This window comes from Mesoplodon mirus, assembly GCF_964341445.2.
Source record: "Mesoplodon mirus genome assembly, chromosome: 5".
NCBI lineage: Eukaryota > Metazoa > Chordata > Mammalia > Artiodactyla > Ziphiidae > Mesoplodon > Mesoplodon mirus.
The window spans coordinates 16,016,350-16,042,222 of record NC_138980.1 but is presented as its reverse complement, the minus strand read 5'-3'; the positions used below and the strand labels follow the sequence as shown (position 1 = coordinate 16,042,222).

Here is a 25,873-nt window from a genome sequence, read left to right as displayed (position 1 = left end):
TCCAGGGCAAATGTGAAATGCCCCTCACCTGACCCCCTGTCTCGACCTGGCAGTCATCCATCCCACATCAACACTGCTTCCTTCTAGTGGGAATCATGTTGGACTACCCAAGCTGTGTGCCCTTAAGCAAGCTACTTTCCCTCTCTGTTCTCTCAATAGTTATATGGGACTAAAAATAGTAGCTCTCTCACAGGGCTTGTCCTGAGGGCTAAATGCAGGTACCTGCTGAGAACAGTGCCTGGCACAGCCTGGCTGAGTGATACAAGCTAGTGGTTATTATTATTTGTTTGTGTCTGTCTCCCATGGGAGCACCAGGCCCAGCAGGGAGCAGGGGCTTGTTTGTCTAGTGAATACATAATCATAACAGGTGCCCCCCGTGAGCACTCACTATCTGTCAGAGGCTTTGCAGGCCTGAGACGTAACATCATTATCTCCTTTCTGCAGAAAAGGGAATCAAAGCTTAGAGAGGTCAAGTCGTTCGTCTGGATAATAAGGGGCAGAGCCCAGACTCAGACCCAGGGATGGAGGCCCCCAGCCTGTGCCATTACCAACGCTGTTAATAATGACAGCACACCAGGGAGACAGGATGCTCCTGGCCTCAGGCCCTCGCTGACCGACTGGTAGGGGCTGCCTGGAGCTCTGGGTAGCAGCCGGGCTCAGGGGAAAGGATGTGGGTGCGTGGTGACACCTGCCAGTGGCGGGTGGGGATGGCCGAGCACGGGCCAGCTTTTACCAGGCAGACACATCAGGAGCCTGAGCCCTAGTCAGGCAGGAGGAAGGGGTGCAGAGCTCCAGTTCACCCCTTCTCCTCCAGGGCAGGATTCCCAGATGCCACCTCTACCTTTTTAGTTAGAGTCTCCAGGCCTGGGATGAGGTGAGCGGGGTTGGTGGATGGACCTTTTCTATGGGCAGCTTCATTCTGGCTGCTGGGGACAGAGGCGATCCACCTTCCCAGGACAAAGAAGGTAAGAAGGTGTGCCTGCAGGAAGGACAGCTTGTGGGGAGGGGGGACTCAGGAGCTCAGGATGAGGCCAAGGGGCAGCAGCCCCAAGAAGCCCCAGGGGGCAGCGCCCCATAGTGATGGGGGAAGGGGCTTTGGGGTCAGGCAGGCTTGGGATCAAATTCTGTTCTGCCACTTCCTAGCTGCCTGACCCAAGGCGGGTCTCATGACCCTTCTGAGCTCAGTTTCCTCATCTGTGAAGTGGGAGACTACTTCTGGAAGGCTCGTCCTGATGGTTTAAAGGGGATGAAACAGAAAAAGGGCCTGGCATGGGGCGGGCGTGCTGCAGCTCTGACCACTCGGCTACACCCCCCAGGTGGGCGCTCACAACTTACCGCACGCTGGGCCCCTTCCTCTTCCCTCTCTGCTTTAAGCTCTCACCACACACCTGGCTTCTGGGCTTCTATTTTAAGCCCTTATAGAGCACTACCAAGTACAGAAAGCCCTTTGGTCCAAAAGAGGACACAGTTGACTCTTCTTGTCCAAGGGGAAGATTAAACAGCCTGTTCTGAGCAGCCTTTGCGGCCCAGCCCAGCAAACACAGCACATCATCCTGGCGGGGAGTGTGGCATCTGAGAAAGCTAAGTCTTCTGACTGCAGGCCGGCCTGCAAGAAACCACTCTTCCTCTGACCTGACCTCTACCCACCGCTCTGACCTCATATTGCCACCCTCATTTGCACTGGGACCCCCGAACTCTGCAGCTCCCCCTTCACATGCCCCATTCTCCCTCCCCTCAGGCCTTTGCACATCTAACCCTCTGCCTTGAACAGCCTTTCCCATTCCCTTGTGGCTCACTTCTCTGCTTTCCGGTCTCAGCTGGACAGCACCTCCTCCAGGAAGCCTTCCCTGCATCCTCCTCTAGGCTCTCACAGCCCCCTGGGCTTCCCCTCCCCCACTTACCAAACTGCCCTGTCCTTGGTCGTCTCTCCCACTAGACCTGGAAGTTTGGTGAGCCAATGCAAACTGCAAAATGCAACCTGCCAGGCGGATTCTCCTCCTCAGAAATGAGGTGTCTTGGACAGGGTTCAAGGAACCCTTGGGAACTGCTGTCAGTGGTATGAAAGGGATGCCTCCCAATCCAGCCCCTCAGCTCGGGGCTCGCGGTCACCTGGGGGCAGAGCTTTCAAGGCAGGAAGTGAAGGGCACTTGTCAGCCAGCCCCGTCTAGGGGCCCCAGGGGCAGGCCTGAGGCCTCTCCTGTCCGTGGTGGCAACAATAACCATGACAGCGACTGCCCTGGGCACTGTGCTAAAGCCTCCGCCCACTCTGTTCCGTTTAACTTCCACTCCCACCAGCTGCGAGGGAGCTACACATCCTCCCCACTTGCAGGGAGGAAACTGAGGCACAGAGAGGGGAGTCTTTGCCCAACATCACTCCACTGGGAAATGGCCACGCTGAGATTTGAACCCAGGTAGCCTGACTCCAAGATGCATGTCTAGACCCGGACACCAGACCTCCTGCTGCTGTAGACCAGTGAGTGGGCTCACCATAGCCCTTAACCACTGCGACCCACGGAGAGAAATGCATTTGACATTGTGATACGCAACACGCACAGGTGCGCACACACATGCACAACTGAAGCCAAAGTTTCTGAGGCAAAAATACTCTTCCTACATGAATGCACTCGATATTTTATCTTTTATCCTATTCTATGTCATTAGGATTTTTTTTAAAAGGTGGTCGTGCACGACCCACAGTAGACAGATAACAAGGCCAGGCCTTGTTCGGGGTGTTGGGCCTCGGCCCCTCCTTCTTTGAGGCACAGGGTAGCAGCACCTTATGCTCTGCAGTGATATAACCAGTTATGTGACCTGCTCTACTAGAACATTCTATCCCTCTCCCACCAGTGGCCAGCTCCACGGGGCCCGCCTGTGGCTGTCTATCCCATTCAGGCCTGAACCCCAGGGCTGGCACACGACACATGCCCAACAGATGTCAGATAAGTGAACGAAGGTGCACAGTCAGGAAAATGCAGAGCAGGGCACACCCCAGGGTCACCCAGCCTGGGCGCATGGCACTTAAGCAGAGATCAGGATGGCTTTGGTGCAACTGAGTTACAGAAGACCCTAAAAGCAGGCAGAAAAAGATGACATTCGAATGGGGGAGGCAGACATTCAGTTGGACTTTCCTTCAGATGTTGCCTCCCCCAGGAAGCCTTCCCTACCCCCCTTTCCTGCCTGGGGAGAGAGAGAGGGAAGGGAGAAGAGGTGGGATAAGAGGGTAAAAACAGAGGGAGGCCCCAGTTCCTTCTGGCTCCAGATTCTCCACAGGCAACTTCTCCATGTTTCCTATACATTGGACAGACCCATTCCTCTTCCTCACTTCCACTGATGGGTAAGACTGCTCCACCCTTTCCCCCAACGCCCACCCCAACCTCCAGCATCCTCGCAGGCCCTCACCAAGGAACCTTGACTAGTCAGGGCCCCTGACCATGTGTTGACAGCCTGGTAGGTTTCAGAGCTGTTGGACGAACCACTATCACTTTGAGAGGCTCAGGCTCAGGCCTCTTGCTCAACTGGGAGGCTATAAAAGTGATTCTTCATGACCCAGTGGGAGAGAGGCAGATGGGGCCAGATAAGGCGGGCAAGCCCAACCTAACTTTACGTTGTGACTGGGTAAAGGAGGAAGAGCGGTGCAGAGAGAGGGGAATGTCACTGGTTGGGTCATTCATGTAGCCCCCGTGATGGCTGTGAGAGTGACAAAGGCTGCTGTCCTCCCTAGAGCTGAGACAGTCCAGATTCAGGGAAAAGAGTGGCTGCCAGGCCCTCGGAGCATTACCGCCCACTGCCAGAGGGCAGCAGATATGACCCATGTAGGCCCAGTAGCCACACGGTTCCGTATTCAGGTCAAATTAAGAAAGAGGCTCTACAGGGAAGGCACCTGAGTGGCCCAGTAGGAGCAGGTGCTTCCGGTCTGGACGTAGCACTTGCAAACTGACCATCTAGGTTAGGAAGATTGGTTCTCCCCCTTATACCGGTGAGCCTTTGTCCTTTACCTCTCCAAGCCTCCATCTGCCTCCCTGTAAGATGGGGATAAATATAGCCCCTCTAAAGCATTTTTATGAGGATCTGAAATAGGTAATGTGGGTAAAGCCCTTGACTCAGGGCTTGGCACAGAGCAGGGTCAACACACTTCCCTCACTCCAGAGCTCCAGGATACCACTCACTGAACTAACACTAGAAAGGGCCATTGACTTGGTCAAGCATGGACCGACTTAATGATTAAACCCAACCGACAGTTTGAATTCAGCCTCTTCTCCAACCAGAACTATGGGTGAGCCCCAGAGGCGTGTGGAGGGAAGGGATTGAAACGTGCTGGTGGGAGAAGGGGGAGAGTTCCTCCTCCCATCCCCCTCCCTGATGGAATTGTGCCCTCCTCTCCCCCCCACCCCACTCATGTTTACACTTTTCTTTCTTCGCTTTGCAAAACCCAGATTAAGGCTAAAGGAGTGCAGAAAAAAGGACCATGTAGTATTACGAACAAGACAGACCTGGGTCTGCTAAGCCCAGCTTTACCACTGCCCTACTGTGTGAGTTGGGGCAGGTGTCTCAACCTCTCTGTGCCTCAGTCTCCTTATCTGTAAAATGGAGGAGAATGGCACCGTATTTTGCAGGTCTGAACTGCAACTAGAAAGGGAATGGGTAATGCACACAGTAAGAGCATAGCAAATGCAAATTCCCATGCTGACCCCTGCACACTTGTTTACAGGGCATTGATCTGAATTGCTGATGCCCTTTATGAAGGCCACCAAGGGCTTCCCCTCAATCGATCATAAAAGACATTCCTTTTGGGAGGCATTTCCTTATTGCACACAATAGCATGCTAGGTGTACTCTGGGGCACCCAATAAATGGTATCTGAACCATGGATGTCAGGGGAAGACTGCAGGACTTTGGAGCTAAATAAACCTGGATTCAATCCTGGTTCTGCCAACTGGATGACCCATGTGAAATGGGATGAGTCATTTTACCTCTCTGAGACTTGGTTTCCTTGTCTGTAAAATGGAGATGATAATCCCTACCTTGCAGAGCTGTTGCAAGAACTAAATTTATTCATTCAGCAAATATTTACTGAACATCTACTATGTCCCAGCCACTGCTCCAGACGCCGAATATACCACAGTGAATAACAGGCAAAATCCTCCCTGGGGAGACAGACAATAAACAGCTAACTACATGTACAGCGTGGCACATGGTGAGCCATGCTCAGAAAAAACACAAAGCAGGGGAGAGGGAGTGGGAGACGCTGGGGGCAGGGGCAATGGCAGGAGCCGCTCGGAGCAGAGACCTGAAAGAAGCAGGGGGAAGCCATGTGGAGATCCGGGGTAAGGATGTTCCAGGCAGAGGGATCGGCGAGTGCGGAAGCCTTAAGGAGAAGCATGCTTGGCATGTAAATGAAGCCACATATGCAGGAAGCCTGGCATGGAATCCAGGTGCTCGGCAAATGCCAGCTCTCTATTTCAAGTCCCGTAGAAGGAACCCCACGCATGTGTCCTTTTCCTGAGAACGAAAGCACAAGGATTTCTACAGGGCAACACTGAGCCAAGTGTTCTTTCAGCCTAAGATGCAGGCAACATGTGAGCTCCACCGCCAATTTTTGGGCTCCCGCCAGGCACCAGGCTCTGGGCTGGGCAATCAGGGATACAAGATGATCAAGACGTGGGCTCTGTCCTCAGGCAGCCCCAAGGCGAGTAGTAGAGATGGGTGATAACAATGCAGAGTGGTCTGATGAACAAGCAGAGACAAGAAGGTATTTAGGGGGCAGAGCAAAGGTGTGGGTAGTCAGGGAAAGCTTCCTGGAGGAGGTGACAACTGAGCTGGGTTTTGAAAGATGGACTAGACAGTGAAAGGATATTCCAGGTGTGGGGAGCATCATGTACTGAGCACAGAGGTGCAAGAACCAGCACAATGTGTGTGAGAAACTAATTACGGGCAGGTCAGAAAACAAATGTTTCTTCGTGTTTTTGGCACCTACAGCCTGATGTGGCACAGGAATGCCAGTTCCATCTCCTTCCTCTAACTCGATGCAAGCTTCAGCACCAGTGGAGTCTGAATTTTCCACGATTAGCTACTGCTGTGAGTAACCGACCTTAACCCCAGGCTCCCAGCGCGGGGTGGCCCTGTCCACAGAGAGAGGGCTGAGTGGGATGGAGACTACATAAATATCCAGCTATATTTAGCCCGCCTGGCGTGCCTGTGTCCCTTCATCTACCCCAAGGCTGACCCACAGGTGGCAGAATGGCTTTTCTACTAGAACAGCATAAACATTTCTTAATTAAGAAATCCCACAAAGGGGGCTCATGTCTTTGTGGCTGGGAGGACATCTGCTGCTCTATTTGCCAATATCCCTGGACACCTCCAGACTGGGTGGTGGGTTCTCCCCATCCCCATCCCCATCCCGTCAACAGCCCTGGCCATAGGAGGCGTGGCCACTCTCAGGTAAGAGGACCTGGATTCGAATCCCACCTCTGCCACTGATTAACTGGTGACGCTCTTCTGGTGACTTCACCTCTCAGAGGATTTGGTAAATTCTGTGTGCAGTGGCCTGAAAGCTGCCCAGGGGCTTATAAAGTAGAAGGAGGGGCTCCTCTCCTATAAGCGGGCCTTGGGAATGTGGGGGTCGCACCATCCATTTCAATCCCTTCCAGGGGAAGAAATAATTATTTTTTGATATATAATTATGAAGGAGAGAGCTATATGGGACTGTTAGAGCATAGAGGTGATACCTCCCTCTCCTCCTAAAACCTCACATATGTGTCTCTCACCTTCTGCCTAAAGGATGCTACAAATGCCCAGCCTTAAGGCAAAATAAAGATTTATTCTAAAGACTTGGCAGGGAGGAGGGTGGGCAGACAGACATGGATCCCAACCCAGACGCCCTCCCCACAAGCAACATGGCCTTGGGTGTGTCATTTCGCCTCCACTGAAACTCAATCTCTTCATTATAAAATTGGAATACACACCTTTACCGTGAAGCTTCTTTGCATACCGCGCTGGGGTAGGCAAAGTGCCAGACACTGAGCCTCCAAGCCTTTGAGCAGCGCTGATCTATTCCCACAATTATCAGGTATTTTCTAGCAAGGCCTCCTCTATCTTCACACCCCCACCTCCTCCCAGCTCTGGATCCCCTTACTCTGGCTCCGGAAATTCTCGGGCGATGTTAACTAGGGGGCGATGCGCTCGACAGCGGCGACTGCAAGGGGCTAGAGAGCTCCCAGCTGAGCAGACACCAGAGGGGGGCGCAGCCAGGGTGCGCGTGGGAACGTGGCCAAACCAAGGCAGCATGTACTGCGGGGGCGCCGAGCGGCTGGTAACTGAGGTACCCCTGAGAGCACCCCCCCCCCTCAGCCGCTGCAGTCTCGGCACAACGGGCGGCTTTTGGCCGTCGGAAGCCCTGCGGAGCCTGGTTCCATTCACCCCCCTGGAGCGCCCCGGGCTCCTTCATCAGCGCCCTTGGGCTGGAACAAAGGCAAGGGGTCGCGCAGCATCGCCCCAACGGCCCCTTCGCGCATCTGGCCAAACCCGGGAGAAAGAGCACCGGGGTCCCCAAGGTAACCAGGACGCGGTACCGCCCTCCCAGAGCGCAAAGCTCAGCCGCTCCGCGCGCGCTGAGCCGGGAGTCGGGAAGCACCGGAGATTTCAGCTCGCCGCGCCCGCCGAGGGCTCCAAGGGTAGGTGGGGTGGCTCTCCGGAAGTCACCCAGAGGGTCCCCCGAGGAGAGAAGAACCCCAGCGCCCGCCTCCCGGGAGGGGCTCCTCGGCGTACCTGGCAGGGTCCTGTGCACAGTGTTGCCCATAGCTGCGTCGGGGCGCGGCGTTGACGGTGGCGCGCTCGGGACGCACGGAGGCTAAATACGCGGTGGGCCGGGGACCCGGGCCGGGGTCGGGCTCGGGCTCGGGCTCCGGGGCATCGCGGCTGCACTGGCGAGCCGGCGGGCTGCAGCTGAGGAGGGTGCGGTGAGGGAAGCAGCGGCGGGAGGAGGAGGCGGAGCCACCGGCCGGGGCCTGCCGGCTCCGCCCCCGCCTCCCGCCGCCTCCAACCAAGCGGAGCGGGGCGGGGCCGCGGCCGCAGCATCTTTTGAAAGTTCGCACCGGGAGGCGGGAGGGGAACGGCCGAGTCTCCCGCCCTCGCGGCTCCCGCGCCCGGGGCAGGAAGGCGCGCTGGGCAGCTGGGTGCCCTCAGGGTGCCAGGCTCGTTAGCCTGCTGGCCTTTCTGTCATTAATTGCAACACTTTAAGAAGGCCTACTGTGTGCCAGGCGCTGGGCCACAGGGGACCAAGCACTCGCCCTGCGGAGCTTCTATGCGGCGTGTTGAAGGTGCGGGGGTAGGGGTGGGGGATGAGGAGTTCCGGGACGGAAACACAAGCACAAGGTCACCTCGGACAGTGTAAAAGGCTTGAAAACAGTTCAACCAGGGTGATGGGTTGGGGTGGGATCTCGTGCCTACAAGTAGGAGAAACCTAGGCAGTGTCCAAAGGCTGGGAGGAGGGAACCTATATTCATTAATTCACTCACTCGCTCATTCATTAAAATATTTATTGAGCACATCCTATGTGCCACAGGCTGTGCCGGGCACTGTAGATACAGACAAGCCATGCTTGTCTAGTGGTGAAGACAGAAATAGCAAGCAATTAAGATCACATAATACAATGATCAAAGCCAGGAAGAAAATAAAACAAGATTAAGACTGATGGGGCGACTCTGCTGGGCTCAGGGAGAACCTGGGGGCGTGTCAGCTCCATCTGATGCACAGCAAAGAACCGGCGTGGGAAGAGCTGGAGACAGTGTCTCTGGCAGAGGGAGTAACAGGCGTTCCTTATTCATTCATTCACCCCACAGATCTCAGTACCTCTCCTGTGCAGGAACCCAGACCACACTCAGCGGGGCATGAAGCCTGCTAACCCCTGCTTTCATTCGGCTCCATTTTTCAGATCAGAACACTGTGGCTTAGGAGGTGAAATGACTTGCCCAAGAAGACCCAATTCCAAACCAGTTTTTTTTTTCCGGCTTTACTTTCCATGCTCTTGTATCCTTTATGACCATATGAAATGTGTTATTACCCCCACTTCACAGATAGGCAGACTGAGGCACAGAGAGTGGAAAACAGGTGCTCCAAATTTCCCAGTAAGGGGCAAAGCTGGCCTGGAGATATGTGATTGAAAGATGGGTATCTGGGAGAACAAGCCCCCGCCCGCCCCCAGCCCCCGCAGCTCAGTTTCTCTGGTGCCTTCTGCCTCGAGTGCCTGACCCATCCCAACAGGGTTCTTGTCCTTCAAGGTCAGTTCAAAGCCTCCACCTCTGGGAAGCCTTCTCTATTCCCCACCACACCCTGATTTATCATATATGTCTGAACATAAGGTTGGCTTGTGTTTGAGTCACAATTTCTCATATTACGGGTACTCTCTCAGTCGCTTATTTTTTAAACACAAAGTCCTGTTTGGGAAAGATACAGTAGTTCCATATACCCTCAATCCATGTGAGTTTGGGATGCGTACAGAGGTCAGTATTATTATAAAAGGAGTCTAGGAAATTTTACTCATATAAAGCAGTGCAGTGCAAATGGGATTTTGTAACTGCGAGTGTCACAAAGGGAGGGTCACAAAGGGTGACAGCAAGGGAGGTTGTCGTAAACAGGCCTTTTAAAGGTCACTCTCAGAGCACCCGAATAAGTGGCAGCGTTGTGCAGATCACAAATGCACACCTGCCAATGAAGCCCCAACTGTCCTAATGCAATGCAGATGGTACCTGCAGAGGGGACACAGTGTCCAGTGGTCACCTGACACTTGGATCCAAAAGGGCTGTGTTTGAGCATCTTGGTCCCTGTGATTAAGATGTGCTCTGGAAAACCAAAAATTCTTTCCCCCCACCCTCCCACCAGCTGATGGTGACACTAGTGTCAAAGCCACGTGTAAAGAATTTGAACCAAGTAGTTTCTTGAAATTTTAGATTGGACAAAAGCAGTCTTTCCAAATTAATCTTTTATTAAATAAATGAAATATTAAAAATTTAAATATATAAAAGTGATTTAAAATATCTCTCAGTAAAGAAATAAATATTACCATAGCCATTTGACTATTTCATCTCCACACCTTAAAGTTTATATTATGCAACTTTACTGTGCATCTTCTCATTGGGAGAATAGGGATTGCCCTTAACCTTTACTTGGGTGGCCTACTATTTGGGCATAGAGGGTAGTTGCTCACCCCTCTGAGGTCCCTCTGCACGTTGTCTTTTCTGTCAATTACACCCTCAGGGCAGGTGCTTTAGCTGTTGCCCTTCTGTCCTCTCCATTGGCAGATGGGAAGCCTCCTGTGGGCAGGACCCAGGACATATTCACTTATGAATCCCCGGTGCCCGGAGTAGGAGTAGCATGCACAGATGCTCAATACACATTTGAAAAAACTGACTGCAGAGGGGCTTTGCTCTAAAATGGGAGAAGAAAGGAAAGAAGGATGGAAGAAGGGAGGGAGGAAGGGATGGAAGAAGGGAGGGGTAAGAAAGAGTTGTGAAGGAATGAGTTTTAGTTGATAGCAGCCCTGGACTTGGGTGTCATCAATAATGCTACATGTGTGGGGAGAAACAAAATAGGGATATATTAACAGAAGTATAGTCTGTAGAGCAAAGGAGGAGCTTGCCACTCCAGTGCATGATTAGACCATTCTGGGAGAAGTTGCTTTGGTTCTGGGCACCACACTTGAGAAGGAAGACAAAGCTGCAGGTGGCTTTGGGAGAGAGGGAGATCCCAGTCACAGGAGGTGTGCAAACAGAAGCAGAGGATGCGGGGCATCCTTGGGCCAGGACAGCAGCCTCTAGTCATAACCTCTCCTGGCTTTGACTTCCACACTGCCCCCCACCCTTAGCCACATCCAAAACTGTGGAGACAATGCTACCCTCCCTTGGCACCAGGACCCGTGCTTGGGTTGCAGGAGCCCCTGGGTGGGGCTGCCTCTCTTGACTGTGCAGTGTTGGCACTGTCTCCCATGGCAGTGGGTAGAGGGAGGGCCCAGGCTCTGCTCCCTGGCATTGCTCCCTCTGGGCATGCCCTAGCAGATCCTGCCCCATGCATGGCAGGCCGTCAAGTGCACCTCGTAAAAAGGGCACGCACTGAGCTGGTGGGGGACTCCTGGGTAGAAGACCCCTGCCTCCAGCGAATCCAAGGGCCTTTGCACAGACTCGTCCTTGCAACTCAAGAACTGAGAATCCAGGCTACAGTCAAACCACAAAGCTTGGTTTTTAAATTGCTACAGGAAGCCTCTACTTTTCAGCAAACTCTGCCCATCAAACCTTCGATTTCCAAACCCAGCGGTCTTCCCCCACAAAAGCAATATATTTTCAGTTCCTGGTTACAAAGTGCCAATCATGCAGTGGGCACCAGGCTGTGCCCTTTGAGTGATCCTCCTCACAGCCTAGCTCATTAGCATGCTCATTAACATAATTCCTGTTTGACAGGAGAGGAAACTGAAGCGAAGGGCGAAGAGGGAACTGCCAAGTTCACACATCCAGGAGGAAGCAGAACTCAGAGACTTCTAGCTCTCCCTCTCTTTTTACAGAAGAGGAAACAGGCTCAGAACCACAAAGCCACTCATCTAGTGTGGCACAGTGGTGAACAGAGGAGCCAGGTGTCTTGAGTTTTTCTGGCTCCCATACCTATGTTCATGCAGGGCCGCCCTCAATGAGCAAATCACATTTGTGTGGTACTAAATCTGGCCACAGTTTACCTGGCAGCCAAGGCAAAAAGGGAAAGAAGCCCTGGCACATGGCTTTCCTTGTCCTGTTCCCTTGCAGATACATACTTGGTGCTGGCATCAGTTCCAAAGGGGAGCTCATCACTGGTGCACAGGAAGCCTGAATGGACAGAATCTTCCTCTAGAGTCTACCCAAAGACACATCAACAACATTCAGATGGATGGGTCCCATGCTGGCCATCCGGAAACGCCAAGCACTGGCATTTTCCTGAAATCCAGTGGAGGCTTCCCTGCCATAGGCTGGGGTCATGGGTGTCCTGGACTCAGCTTTCTCATAACACAAGGACAGAGCTTAGATGCTCTGAGACACATGGTCATGATGGCCATGGGATGGAAGCCTGAGGCAGGGGGTGAATTGAAATCAATTTATGATCCCAATAACCTGCAGTTACAATGATAATTACAACACAGAAATAGCTAACATTTATTGAGTGTTGGATGCTGTTTTGAATCCTTCAGATGTAGTAAGCTAACAACAACCCTAGGAGGTAGTATTATTAATATGCCCATTTTATAGATGGGGAAACCAAAGCCCAGGGAGTGTAGGTAGCAGGGCCCCAGTCACATAGGCAGAGAGCAGTATGACTGAACATGTTAGGTTCTGATTTATTTAATCCTCATAAAAACCCTATGAGTGAGAAAAGGAGTTAAGTGTTGTTACGGAGTTGCTTGTATTTGTTGCCTTTTAAAATCTTCATCCCCTCCAGCAGAGGTAGGGGCCATTATCATCTCCATCCTATATGACATGCTGGGAGGCTCAGAGAGGTACAGCAACTTGCCCAAATCTATGCAGCCAAGAGGGCAGGACCCGAACAGGAACCCAGCCTGCTCTGACCCCAGAGTCTGTGCATTCCTCCTGTTGGCCCCTCAGGTGGCTGAGAGTTTGCAAAGAGCCCAGCCCATCCTACCTAGAGCAACTTGAGGGCAGGCCTGTGCTGATCCATCCCAGGGTCCAGCGCACAGCTTGTCCTGGCCCTGGGAGAGCCCACTCTTCTCTGCTGCCTTCCTAGAGCTGTGGAGAACCCACCAGGGGGACATGGACTTTTAAAGAAAAACTGGAATGATGAATGTGGAAAGGGCCAAATCCTAGCTAGGCTACTTACTTAATTACCTTGAATCTTGTTGGTTATGTGTCTCTGCATAGTTACTTAACCACTCTGGACATCAGTTGCCTCATTTGTAAAATGAGGATGATAATAACACCTACCTGATAGGCGCTATAAACTTTCAATGAGATTATGATTGCAAAGGGCACAGAATAGGTGATCAGTGTTTAATTAATGAATGAATTGATGAGTCAATAGATAAACCCCAGGGACAGGGGTTGGATCTCATCCACAGATGATGTACTGGCTAAGGGCTCAGTCTCTGGAACCAGACTATCTGGGTTCATAGTCTGGCTTCCCTCCTAACTAGATGTGTGACCTTGAGCATGTTACTCAAATTCTCTGTGCCTCACTCCCCTCGTGTAAACTGGGCTAATAAGGGTACTAGCCTCATAGGATTGTTTTGAGGATTAAATGAGATAATACATGTCAAGTGCTTAGAACAGTGCCTGGCACATGGTAAATGCACAATAAAACTAAACTACCATTATTATTAATTAGTAACTATTGTTATTCCTGGGGTCAGTTGCTTGGGAAGAGGACATTTCTTCTAGAGGAAGGGAACAGAGTGGGGACATGGGGTGGGACAGTAGAAGAAGCTGCTTCTCTTGGCCTTGAACACTGTGGTGTCTCATGTCCTGGGGGAGCTCCTCAGAGCTGGGTCAGGAGCTGCCAGGTCTGGGGAGCCTGAGCAGGGGACCAGAGGGGTTATACCAGCCTGGGGCCCAGTGGTGCCACTGCAGGCCATGTGAAGCGTGGGTTATGCCTGGCAGGCCTGGGACGCTTGGCTTCCTGTGACCCTGGGGTCTTTCAGGCAATCTTCACCTCCCTCAGCTGGCCCTGCACTGCTCAGAGCATCAGGGGAGTCACGGAGGCTCTGGGGCCATGTGGGCTGCAGCAGGAACCTGAGTGGGGGACCCCAGGTTGTCAGGGATTTGAGGCAGATTGGGATCTGGGACAGCTGGGATGTGTGTACCTTAATGTGCAGGGCCTTGTTCGTCCAGGAGGCCAGGCCACTTGCACCACCAGTGGGTTCGGTGGGCTCCAGGATTGGGGGGCAGACCCAGGTCTTCCTCTGGCTTTGATGGGAGATGGTGCAGAGGGAAAGAGTCCAGCTCCAGGCCCTTGGCTTGAGTGCACACCCAGCCCGCTACTGCCTAGCTGAGGGTCCTTGAGCATGTCACGTGCCTGCTCTGAGCCTCAAGTTCCTTATCTGTAGAAGGAGGACAGTCGTTCCCAGTGTGGGAATGAAATGAGAAGGAGCCTGGGAAGGGATCGGCGCAGGGTGGAGGCTCAGTCCAAGTGGTCTGACGTTAGAATTACCGCGAGTTTGGAATAAGATCCAGTGTGGAGCACACTTTTTCTCCAAAACACATCTGTAGTGTAAAATGCGATTGGACTGCATTTCTTTTTTTTTGCGGTACGTGGGCCTCTCACTGCTGTGGCCTCTCCCGTTGCGGAGCACAGGCTCCGGACACGCAGGCTCAGCGGCCATGGCTCACGGGCCCAGCCGCTCCGCGGCATATGGGGTCTTCCCAGACCGGGGCACGAACCCGTGTCCCCTGCATCGGCAGGCGGACTCTCAACCACTGCACCACCAGGGAAGCCCCTGGGCTGCATTTCTTGAGGCGTTGCCAGGAGCCCGGTGAGGCTGGTAAAGGCCAGAGAACAGAGGCAGACCTTGGTGGGACAAGTTGGGGGTGAGGTGGTGGGAGGATGCCACCAGGGGCCACAGCAGGTGCAGCAGGGTATGGTTTGGACCCTGAGGCCAGGCTGACTTGTTCAAAACCCCTGGCTTGCCCTTTCTTGGCCATGTGGCCTCTGACAAGCAACTTCCTTCACTAAGCCTCAGTTTCTCCCCCTGAAAAATGAGGACGGGGGACAGAGTCTGTTTCTCTGACTATTGGGAAGAGTAAATGAGGCCAGTGGCCCTTCCGTTGCCCCAGAGCCTGGCATGGAGACTGGCTCAGACCAGGCTCTTCATCTCAGCGACCACTGTTACAGTCTCAGGAAGAGAAAGGCTGGGGCCTCTCTCTCTGCTCTCTGTGCTGAGCGACGCTACTCCTTGTTTATGTAGGGAATCCATAAAGCTACCCCAGCCCGTGCTGGAAGCTTCTCACCATGGTCCGGTTCACGCTCAGAGGTTTTTTTCATCATCGTCTGCCCAGCCTGAGGGAAGGTGTCTGTGCTGTGTGGCTGGGGGAGCTCGGGTACTGATTGGGACTTGGAGAGCCCAGGATCTACTCGAGGCTGCAGCACTTACCCAACTGAGGCCTCAGTGTCCTCATCTGTATAATGGCCAGGAAAAATCAGTTTCTGGGTTTACTGGGGATCAGATGGGATTCGACTTGGACATTCCGGCTGTGTGTATTGCAACACTGCAGTCGGACGTACAGGACCAGGTTGGCAGTCCAGGATTTGGTCCCATAGACCAGGGTTCAAATAGTGATTCGCCTTCTTACTTGCCCTGTGACTTGCCCTTATGTCTCAGAGCGATGGGGACTCAGTGACAGGCTAAACTCTCGTGAAACAAGGACCATTAATTCTATCAGAGGTATAGATATAGAAAGATAAATACCCTCTTTTTTTTTTTTTTTTTTTTGCGGTACGTGGGGCCTCTCACTGTTGTGGCCTCTCCCGTTGCGGAGCACAGGCTCCGGACACGCAGGCTCAGCGGCCACGGCTCACGGGCCTAGCCGCCCCGCGGCACGTGGGATCTTCCCGGACCGGGGCACGAACCCGTGTCCCCTGCATCGGCAGGCGGACTCTCAACCACTGCGCCACCAGGGAAGCCCTAAATACCCTCTTTTATCTCCCACTCCTCCCCCCAACAAGTTCTGGTCCCAGCTTGCTCTGCCCCCACTTGTCCCATAACTGGGTGACATCTCAAGAGGGCTCTTTAAAACTCAGTCCCACAACCATTGCAGGAGCACTCATTCTGCACCAGGCCTAGGGTCGCACCCTCGCTGGCTGGAGATAATCAGGCAGTACAGGTGGCATGGGAGGAGATGGGACCTGAGCCAGCAGAGGTGGGTGACTGGGAGGTGGCCCTGACAGCTGGTGCCGATGGACTGGCCGTGGAAGCCCAGCACCCGGGAGCGCTGTCCAGTTCACCAAGCCATTTCTCTTCATGGTCTCTTCGCCCTTTTCACTGATGAAGAAACTGAAGCTCAGAGAGTGGAAGGATTTGCCCGTGTCACACAGCTGGACTCAGGGGACTCGTGCCTGTTGTGGGACCCCTACAGTCGGGTCCTCCCTCTCACTGACCCCTCACCTGCAGAAGGAAGAGGCTCCTTAGGCCAAGAGGAAGGAGACCATGAGAGGAGACAAGCATGTGGAGAAGAGCCCACATTATCCTCCATCCTCCCAGAGTGGTTAAGGGTGGGAACCCTGGGGGCAGAGTGCCTGGGTTCGATTCCCAGCTTGGGTACTCACTGCCTGTGACCTTGGGCTAGCCACTCCACCTCTTTGTGTCTCAGGTTCTATTTCTGTGAAATGAGGCAAATGATAGGGACTCCCTGAGAGGTTTGTGAGGAGGGAATGAGCTGATAGGCCTGAAGCATTTACAGGGGTGTCTGGCAATAGTTACTTCTCAAGAAACACACGGGCAGCCATGGCTACAGGTTCTAACTCCTGCTTTGAAATGCCTCATAAGCTTCTGTTTGCATTCTCTGAGTCTGAAATACACTTCTAAGCATCTATTCTGAGGATGTAATCCCAGACGGATAGGGACTAAGCTAAGAAATGCCCAGAGTTCTTCAGTACACACTGCGTACACCAGCATGAATTCACAAACATCTCCTACCACAGGTAATGTTTAGTAAACAGGTGTCACTCACAGAACCTTACAGAGCTCCTGGCCATGATGCTTCTGAAGAGTTTGGAGTCACAGGAGAGAAAGCTTACGTCATAATGTTAAATGAGAAAGGCTGAACAATGTGTATAAAAACAAGGTGAAAGGAAATGCATCAAAACATGACAAGTCATTTTCTCTGAGTAATAAGGAATATGGGTGTTTTTTCCCCCTTCTATCTGTGGGCAATATTTAAATGTTCTGTAATGAGCATGTACAAAACTTTTCTAATGGTCAAGAGCTCAATAGACTACTTTTCAAAGGTAGAGTTTTATCTAGTAGCTGAACCACTGCCCGACCGGTCCTTAGCATTTTGGCATGGATTGGGTTGTCAGTTTTCAAGCAACGAGTTGAACGCTGTGGGATGGGAGTGTGACAGGTAGTGCTTAGTTCATGTATATTTACTAAGTCCCAGCCCTGGGTCAGCTTCAGATTGTGCAAAGTGTGCAAGGGAAGTGGGCCTTGGGGGAGGGCCCAGGCACAGCTTGAAGTCCCCTTGATACCAAGCTGGCAGGAGGTACCAAAAAATATTTTGGGAACATTTCTGTCTTCATGATTTTGCCATATCCAAATGTTGCCTGTACTATCACTCACTTCAGAGTTTAAAAAAAATTGGTTCACCTAAAAAATACTCAGAAAACTATAAAACATTATTGAGAGGAATCCAAAAACTAAATGGGATGATATCACATTCATGAATTGAAGATCCCATATTTTAAAGAAGTCAATTCACTGCAAACCGATTTATAGATTCAATGCTTACAACCCTAATCAAAATCCTAACAGGTGTGTGTGTGTGTGTGTGTATGTATGTATGTATTATAACTTGGAAAACAAGTTTGTAAAACCTGTGTGGAAACACAAAGGGTGAAGGATAGCCATTTTTTGAAAAAGACATTTTTTGATAAAAAGGAACAAAGTAGAAGGATTTGCTCTACTGGATGCCAATACCTATTATATAGTTAAGTAACTAAGATAGTGTGGTATTGGTACAGGATAGACAAATAGACCAACGGAAGAGAGACAGATGCCAGACATAAATGGACTCATGTTTTATGACAAATGTGACATTACCAAGTAGTGGGGGAAGAGGAACATCTTTTCAATGACTAGTGCTGTGCCAATTGGATACCTATATAGGAAAAAAAGAAACTTGATCCCTACCTCACACCACTCACAACATCAATTTCAGGGAAATTATAGATCTACATGTTAAAGGCAAAACAGTAAAACTTCTAGACAATAACGTAAGAGAATGTCTCGATGACCTCAAAGTGATAGAAAAATTCTTTAACAAGACACAGAAAGTACTGACCATAAAAATGGATTGATAAAATTGACTACAATAAAAGTTAACATTCTTTTTGCCAAAAGATATTAATGAGAAAATTAAAAGGCAAGTTACAGAGTGGGAAAAATATATCATACACATATAACCAACAAAGGACTTATTTGTTTCCAGAATAAATACAACTACAAATTGATATGAAAAAGACTAACAACTCAATACAGGAATACTTCACTTTATTGAGTTTTGTTTACTATGCTTGACAGATACTGAATGTTTTACAAATTGAAGTTTTGTGGCGACGGTGTGTCGAGCAAGTCTATCGGCACCATTTCTCCAACAGCGCTTTTTCTCACTTTGTGTCTCTGCGTCATATTTTGGTAATTCTTGCAATATTTCGAATTTTTCATTACTATTATATGTGTTATGGTGATCTGTGATCAAGGGTCTTTCTTGTTACTCTTATAATTGTTTGGGAGTGCCATGAACTGCTAACATTATAAGACAGAGAACTTAATTGATAAATGTCATGTGTGTTCTTACTCCTCCATTGACCAGCTGGTCCCCTGTCTCTCTCCCTCTCCTCGGACCTCCCTATTCCCTGAGACACAATAATATTGAAATTAGGCCAATTAATGACCCTACAATGGCCTCTGACTGTTCAAGTGAAAGGAAGAGTAGTACATCTCTCACTTTAAATCGAAAGCTTGAAATGATTAAGATTAGTGAGGAAGGCATGTCAAAAGCTAAGATAGACTGAAAGCTAAGCCTCTTGTGCCAAACAGTCAGCCAAGCTGTGAATGCAAAGGAAAAGTTCTTGAAGGAAATTAAAAGTACTACTCTAGGGCTTCCCTGGTGGCGCAGTGGTTGAGAGTCCGCCTGCCGATGCAAGGGACACGGGTTTGTGCCCCGGTCCAGGAAGATCCCATGTGCCGCGGAGCAGCTGGACCCGTGAGCCATGGCCACTGAGCCTGTGCTCCACAACGGGAGAGGCCACAACAGTGAGAGGCCCGCATACCACAAAAAAAAAAAAGTGCTACTCCAGTGAACACATGAATGATTAGAAAGTGGAAGAGGCTTCTTGCCAATATGGAGAAAGTTTTAGAGGTCTAGATAGAAGATCAGACCAGCCACAACATTCCCTTAAGGCAAAGCCTAACCCAGAGCAAGGCCCTAACTCTCTTCAATTCTATGAAAGCTGAGAGAGGTGAGGAAGCTACAGAAAAATGTTTGAAGCTAGCAGAGGTTGGTTCATTAAGTTTAAGGAAAGAAACTGTCTCTATAACATGAAAGTGCAAGGTGAAGCAACAAGTGCTGATGTAGAAGCTGCAGCAAGTTATCCAGAAGATCTAGCTAAGAGAATTCATGAAGGTGGATACACCAAACAACAGATTTTCATGTGGACAAAACAGCCTTATATTGGAAGAAGATTCCATCTAAGACTTTCATAGCTACAGAGGAGAAGTCAATACCTGGCTTTGAAGCTTCAAAGGACAGGCTGACTTTCTTCTTAGGGGGTTAACGCAGCTGGTGACTTTAAGTTGAAGCCAATGCTAATTTACTATTCTGAAAATCCTATGGCCCTTAAGAACTATGTCCAGTCTACTCTGCCTGTGCTCTATGAATGTAACTACAAAGCCTGGATGACAGCATATCTGTTTACAGCACAGTTTACTGAATATTTTAAGCCCACTGCTGAGATCTGCTGTTCAGAAAAAAAGATTTGTTCAAAAATGTTACTGCTCATTGACAATGCACCTGGTCACCCAAGATCTCTGATGGAGATGAACAATGAGATTAATGTTGTTTTCATGCCTGCTAACACAATATCCATTCTGTAGACCATGGATCAAGGAGTAATTTCGATATTCAGGTCTTCTCATTTAAGAAATACATTTCATAAGGCTATAGCTGCCATAGATAGTGATTCTTTTGATGGATCTGGGCAAGGTCAGTTGAAAACACTCTGGAAAGTGTTCACCATTCTAGATACCATTAAGAACAGTCATGATTCATGGGAAGAGGTCAAAATGTCATCACTAATAGGAGTTTGGAAGAAGTTGATTCCAGCCCTCATGGATGACTTTGAGGGGTTCAAGACTTCAGTGGGGGAAGTAACTGCAGATGTGGTGGAAATAGCAAGAGAACTAGAATTAGAAGTGGTACCTGAAGATGGTACCGAATTGCTGCAATCTCATGCTAAAATTTGAATGGGTGAGGAGTTGCTTCTTCTGGATGAAGAAAGAAAGTGGTTTCCTGACATGGACTTACTCCTGGTGAAGATGCTGTGAAGATTGTTGAAATGACAGCAAAGGATTTAGAATATGACATAAACTTAGTTGATAAAGCAGTGGCAGGGCTTGAGAGAACTGATTCCAATTTTGAAAGGAGTTCTACAGTAGGTAAAATGCCATCAAACAGCATTGCATGCTACAGAGAAGTCATTCGTGAAAGGAAGAGTCAATTGATGTGGCAAATTTCACTGCTGTCTTATTTTAAGAAAGTTCCACAACTATCCCAACCTTCAGCAAACATCATGCTGATCAGTCAGCAGCCATCAACATGGAAGCAAGACCCTCCACCAGCAAAAGGATTACGACTCACTGAAGGCTCAGATGATGGTTAGCATTTTTTAGCAATAAAGTATTTTTTTAATTAAGGTTTACCATTTTTAGACATAATCCTATTACATACTTAATAGACTACAGTATAGTGTAAATATAAAATTGTATGCACTGGGAAACCAAAAAGTTCATGTGACTTGCTTTATTGCAATATTCTCTTTATTGAGATGGTCTGGAACCAAATCCTCAATATCTCCGAGATATGCCTATATAAAAATGGGGAAAATAACAGGCATTTCAAAATAAGAACATTCCAGTGGCCAATAAATATATAAAACAGTACTGAATCTCATCGATAATCAGGGAGATGAAAAATCAAATTCACAATGAGATAACCATGGCACCCCAGCCGGATTGGCTAAAATTTTAACTTTTGACAATACCAAGAACTGGCAAGGATGTGGAGCAACAGGAACTCTCATACACTGTTGATGGGAGTGTAAGTCATACAATCACTTTGGAAAATTATTTGGTGGTATCTGTTAGAGTTAAACATACGTGTACTCCCGTGATCCAGCAAAACCCTCCTAGATATAGACCCAACAGAGACCTGTTCATGAATGTTCCTAGCAGTTTTATTCAAATAGCCCCAAACTAAGAACAGCCCAAATGTCCATCAACAGTAGAATGGTCAATAAATTGGGATATACTCATACAATGGAATATAATTCAGTAATGAGAAGAAGTAGAGTCCACATACCAACCTGGATGACTCAGCAACACAATGTCCTGTGAAAGAAGCCAGGCACCAGAGAGTACATAAGACATGACTTTATTTATGTGATGTTGAAAACAGGTATGTGTAGGTTATAAAAGCGTACAGAAAAGCACGACGTGACTATCATAAAACTCAGAGTAATGGTCAACTTTGAACAGGAGGGAGGGGTACCGTTTGGAGCGGCCCAAAGGAGGGGCTTCTGGGGAGCGAGAAATGTCCTATTTCTTGACCTGGATGTTTGTCTTTTGATAAATTATTGAGCTGCACATTTTAGTTTTGATGCAAGCTTTAGCCCCACACAATGTGGCTTCTCTGTGCATGTTATATTTCACAACAAAAAGTTTAAAAGAAAAAAAAACTTCCAGGGCACCAGAGGGAAGGCAATTTGAAAGAGTCCGGCTCCTGAGGGAGCATCCCTGGGGCAGGAGAGCAAGATAGTGTCAATAAGAAACACAGAAGACATCGAAGCCTTATTTTATCTAGGCGTCAAATGCCTTACCCATCTTAGAATTAGAAACAGAATTCAAGAGAGAGAGGGGCAATGCAGAGATGTGCATTAGCATGTTTACACACTGGAAAATAAATGCATATAGTTTTCTGACTGTAAGTCAGGCGGACCTGGATGCACTGTTTGGCAGAGATGGTCAGCTGTTCAGTTTGCGAGGTGGAGTTTTTGGGAAAATGTATGAGTGGAATCTACATCTCCAAAGCTGTGATGAGATTTTATTTAAAGCACCTGTTGGGTATACAGCATGCTGGAAGTTACATCCTTTGCAACTATTTACTTCTATGATGAAAACATTTAGGTGCCAACTAAAAATGTGTGCTGTAGGTAGTTTTCAAAATTCTTTTAGGGGCTATGTGAGCCCCCAGTGTGAAGACCCCTGTATGAATAGACAGGTGGAAAGAGGCAAGCCGGGGCCTTCTAAGGGTGGTAGAGAACGGGCAGAGGCCTGGAAGGCCAGCTGTGCTGGGAAGGGGCTGGGGAAGAAGAAGAATGGTTGTCTGGTCTGTAGGGGAGCCCTGAAGAGTCACCCCTGAGGGCCTGCAGGAGGGAGAGCAGGAAGAGGCCTAGGGACTGGGGAAGCAGAGCCCAGGAGAGCCAGCAGGAAGAAAAGGCCAGGGGCTGGGAGCCTTCGGGTGAACAGGTGGTCAAGCAGATGTAGGAAAAGAAAGCAAAGAAAGGGGGCATCCCTGGCCCCTCGTTGTGTGCAGCCACAGCTCTTGAAAAGACCCAACAAAGCAGGCCCCCTACTCTGGCAGCTGCCTTGAAAAGGCCTTGTGCCCACCCATCTGCCACCAGCTCCCATCCCCCACTAGCGCCAGGGTCTCCCAGCAACACTGGCCTTTCCTGGCCAGGGGTGGGGCAGGGGAGGGAGGTGGAAGGCCACCCAGCCACCTAGCCCTGTGCCTGGGGACAGAGACTGCCGGGGGCGACTCTGTCCTTCACATCTCTCTTCGGAAAATTGTCAATAAAAAAGAGAGTGGCTATAATAAAAATTGAAATTTCAAATAGTGCCAACATTCAAAGTGAAACTGTGCTCTCTGTAAATCTCCACTGCAGCCAGTTTGCTATGTATTTTTTATTACCTCTGGTCAAATTCTCCCCAAAAGAAAATAGCTGGGTCTTTAGAGTCAGCCAGTTAGGATGTGCATCCCAACTCTGCCACTGTTGTGTGATCTTGAACAAGTTCTTTACCTCTCTGAGCCTTATTTCCTCATCTGCTAAATGGAGCTAGGTTTAGTACCAGTCTCAGAATATTGATGCAATATTCTGGGTCCTCCTCGGCATGAATCCCTACCCCCATCCCTCCTCCACCAAAGTTGAAAGGGGTGGGTGTGTCCCCTGGGGAGGACAGTGGAACACTCTGAGTACTGTCCGCAGCCCACCCACACACTCAGAGGGAGCTGAGGCCCCTGAACTAAGGTAAGTCCATTCTAGTGGACAAGGCAGACAAGAAACCAGGGTGATATGTGGAATGAGGGAAAACAAATCAGTGGGATGGGTGGGTGGCAGTGGCCTTTCCAGCCAGGCAGTCAGGGAAGGCCTCTCTGAGGAGGGGACCTTTGAGGGAAGCAGGAAGGAAGCCAGGTGGACGTCTGAGGAAGGGTGCACCAGACAGAGGGGCCTGCAAGGGCATGAGCTGAGAGGCAGCCCGGTGTGCTTGCACATGACATAGGTATCACCTGAAGAAAGAGGGGCTCAGAAGGACAAAGAATCTCGTTCAAGGCCACCTAGGATGCTGAGTTGCTGAGCTAAGAGATTTCAACCCACGTCTTTCTGACCCCAGAGTCTTTGACCCTGAAGCCTCCCCCAGCTGAATGCTGGCTACCTAGCATCTCTCACCTTATCAAAAGGTCAAAGTCCTCCTCTCTTCCTTGGAAAAGCAGGGGTGGGCGTGGGCGGGGCTTAGCGCAGGATGGTTCCCCCTCAGCCAGCCCTGGTCACAGCCCAGTGGAGCGCTCCCCACTGATCCCTCCAGGTTCCTGTCCCTCCGGTCTCTACTGCCCCTGAGCTGGACGCTGTGGGAGGAGTTCCAGGATCAGGCATCCCTCTGAACTGTCCAGCCACTCTCAGCCACCTTGTCAGAGACTGGGATTCCTGCATAGCCCAGCTGGGGTCCTTTGGGGTCCTTGCGACCTCCTAGGACTCAGACAGCTGAGGGCACAAAGCCATCTCCGGCCTGGGCTTCCTGCCAGTGCAGGCCACTCTCTGGCCTCAGGTACCCCAGTTGAGGACCAGGGCCATTGCTGAATATTAATGAGGAAATGAATGAATGAAGAGGGAGTGACAATGAATGAAAGGGATGCGCAAGCAGCCGGGTGGCCTGGAGAGTGCTGAGAGGCAGGAGGCTCCAGACAGGTCAGAGAGGGCAGGAGGTGAGAGGGGGGAGGAGGTGAGAGGGGGGAGGAGGTCAGAGGGGGCAGGAGGTCAGAGGGGGGAGGAGGTCAGAGGGGGCAGGAGGTCAGAGGGGGGAGGAGGTCAGAGAGGGCAGGAGATCAGAGGGGGCAGGAGGTCAGAGGGGGGAGGAGGTCAGAGGGGCAGGAGGTCAGAGGGGGAGGAGGTCAGAGGGGGGAGGAGGTCAGAGGGGGCAGGAGGTCAGAGGGGGGAGGAGGTCAGAGGGGGGAGGAGGTCAGAGGGGGCAGGAGGTCAGATGGGGGAGGAGGTCAGAGGGGGATGCCATGAAAGGTTAGACTCAGCTGGGCCTCCTTCAACCCCAGCCCCAAGGCTCATGTGCCCGTCTCTGAAATGGACCCATTATGGACTCTGCGAGCAGTGAGTGCCTCTCCCTCCCACGGACCCAATTCTGGCAACTGGCCAGAGGCCATCAGCTTCTGAAGGCCCCTGGCCGCACTTGAACTCCACAGCACTCACGATTTCAGGAGGGGAGCCTCTGGGATAAGCAGCTCCTGTTTGCCGTGCACATCCCAGCTCTGAGTGTTGGAACTTCCAGTCTCTAAGCAGCCCTCACAGTGGGTGCTACTGTCCCTGTAGTCTAGGGGCAGAAGCAGCCACCTGGACCTGGCATCCCAGCACAAGATGACACGGGGGAGTGAGAGCCAGAGTCACCCCTGGGAGTTGGACTCTGGAGGCCCTGGGTGTGCACTTGCCCCCGGGGGGCAGATCCTCTGTGGCTGCAGATCCTTTCCCGGGCAAAGCTCATCCTGGGCAGGTCTCTGTGAATCTGTTCTGATCTTCAGCTTGACGTGGGGGTGGGAAAGGCGGGGGCTATATTTCAGGACCTATCACATGAAAACAGACTGAGGATCCCCCTATTTTTAGCAACCAAGCTGCATGTACCTGTTCCCTGCCACCCGCCCCCCCACGCCCCCACCAGGAGCAAAAGCTCAGATGGACATTCATTCACACCAAATAATTCCTTAAATAAAGACAGCTACATTTTGGCATCCCCTGTGCTCGAAATATATGCTCCTTAGATTTTTAATATCACATGCAGTCTGCATAATTTTAACCCAAGCGCATCAGCTGTTGACTGTCTTATTATGTGAGTCACCGTTTGGGGTCTTAAGATAACAGGAGCAGACTGGCGGGCTCAGTGAGTGTGGGGATCCTGGTGCTCGATCCTGGTGGTCTGTGTGAGAGGTCTGGGTTCTCCTCATCTCCCAGGGAAGGGGCTGTAATCATAGTGAGGCCTACCACCTACTGAGCTGGGCTTCCTGTATCCATTTTGCTCACAGCCGGCAGAGTTCTCACCCTGCGGCATGCCCTGGCTGAATCCCTCCTGTGGCGTCCCCTCCAGTGCAAGGGATATGGGAACAGATGTATATGTATAATTGATTCACTTTGTTATAAAGCAGAAACTAAAAAAAGAAAAAAAAAAAAAAAGCTCACCTCCTGACCTGCCCACAAGGCCCTCTCTGATCTGGCTCCTGAGGACTTCTCCAACGCATCTCCCACTAGGCTGGCCTGTGCTCTCAGTGCTCTTTAAGTATTCCGAGCTTCACCTAGCCTCAGGGCCTTTGCACCTGCTCTACACCCTGACTGGAATGTTTTTTCCCCAGATCTCCTAAGTGGCTTCA

The 25,873-nt window shown here is 50.6% G+C and overlaps 1 protein-coding gene across 1 annotated transcript in view; it reads right to left on the bottom strand.

Annotated features, from left to right (window-relative positions):
- NEURL1B (neuralized E3 ubiquitin protein ligase 1B) overlaps positions 1-7,949 on the bottom strand; it is a 41,668-nt gene extending 33,719 nt beyond the window's left edge. The window contains exon 1 of the mRNA XM_082621788.1: positions 7,764-7,949. Coding sequence (XP_082477914.1) covers positions 7,764-7,794 — 31 coding nt within the window. The 5' untranslated portion in view covers positions 7,795-7,949. The remainder of the gene's footprint in view (positions 1-7,763) is intronic.
- Positions 7,950-25,873: the final 17,924 nt, after the last annotated feature.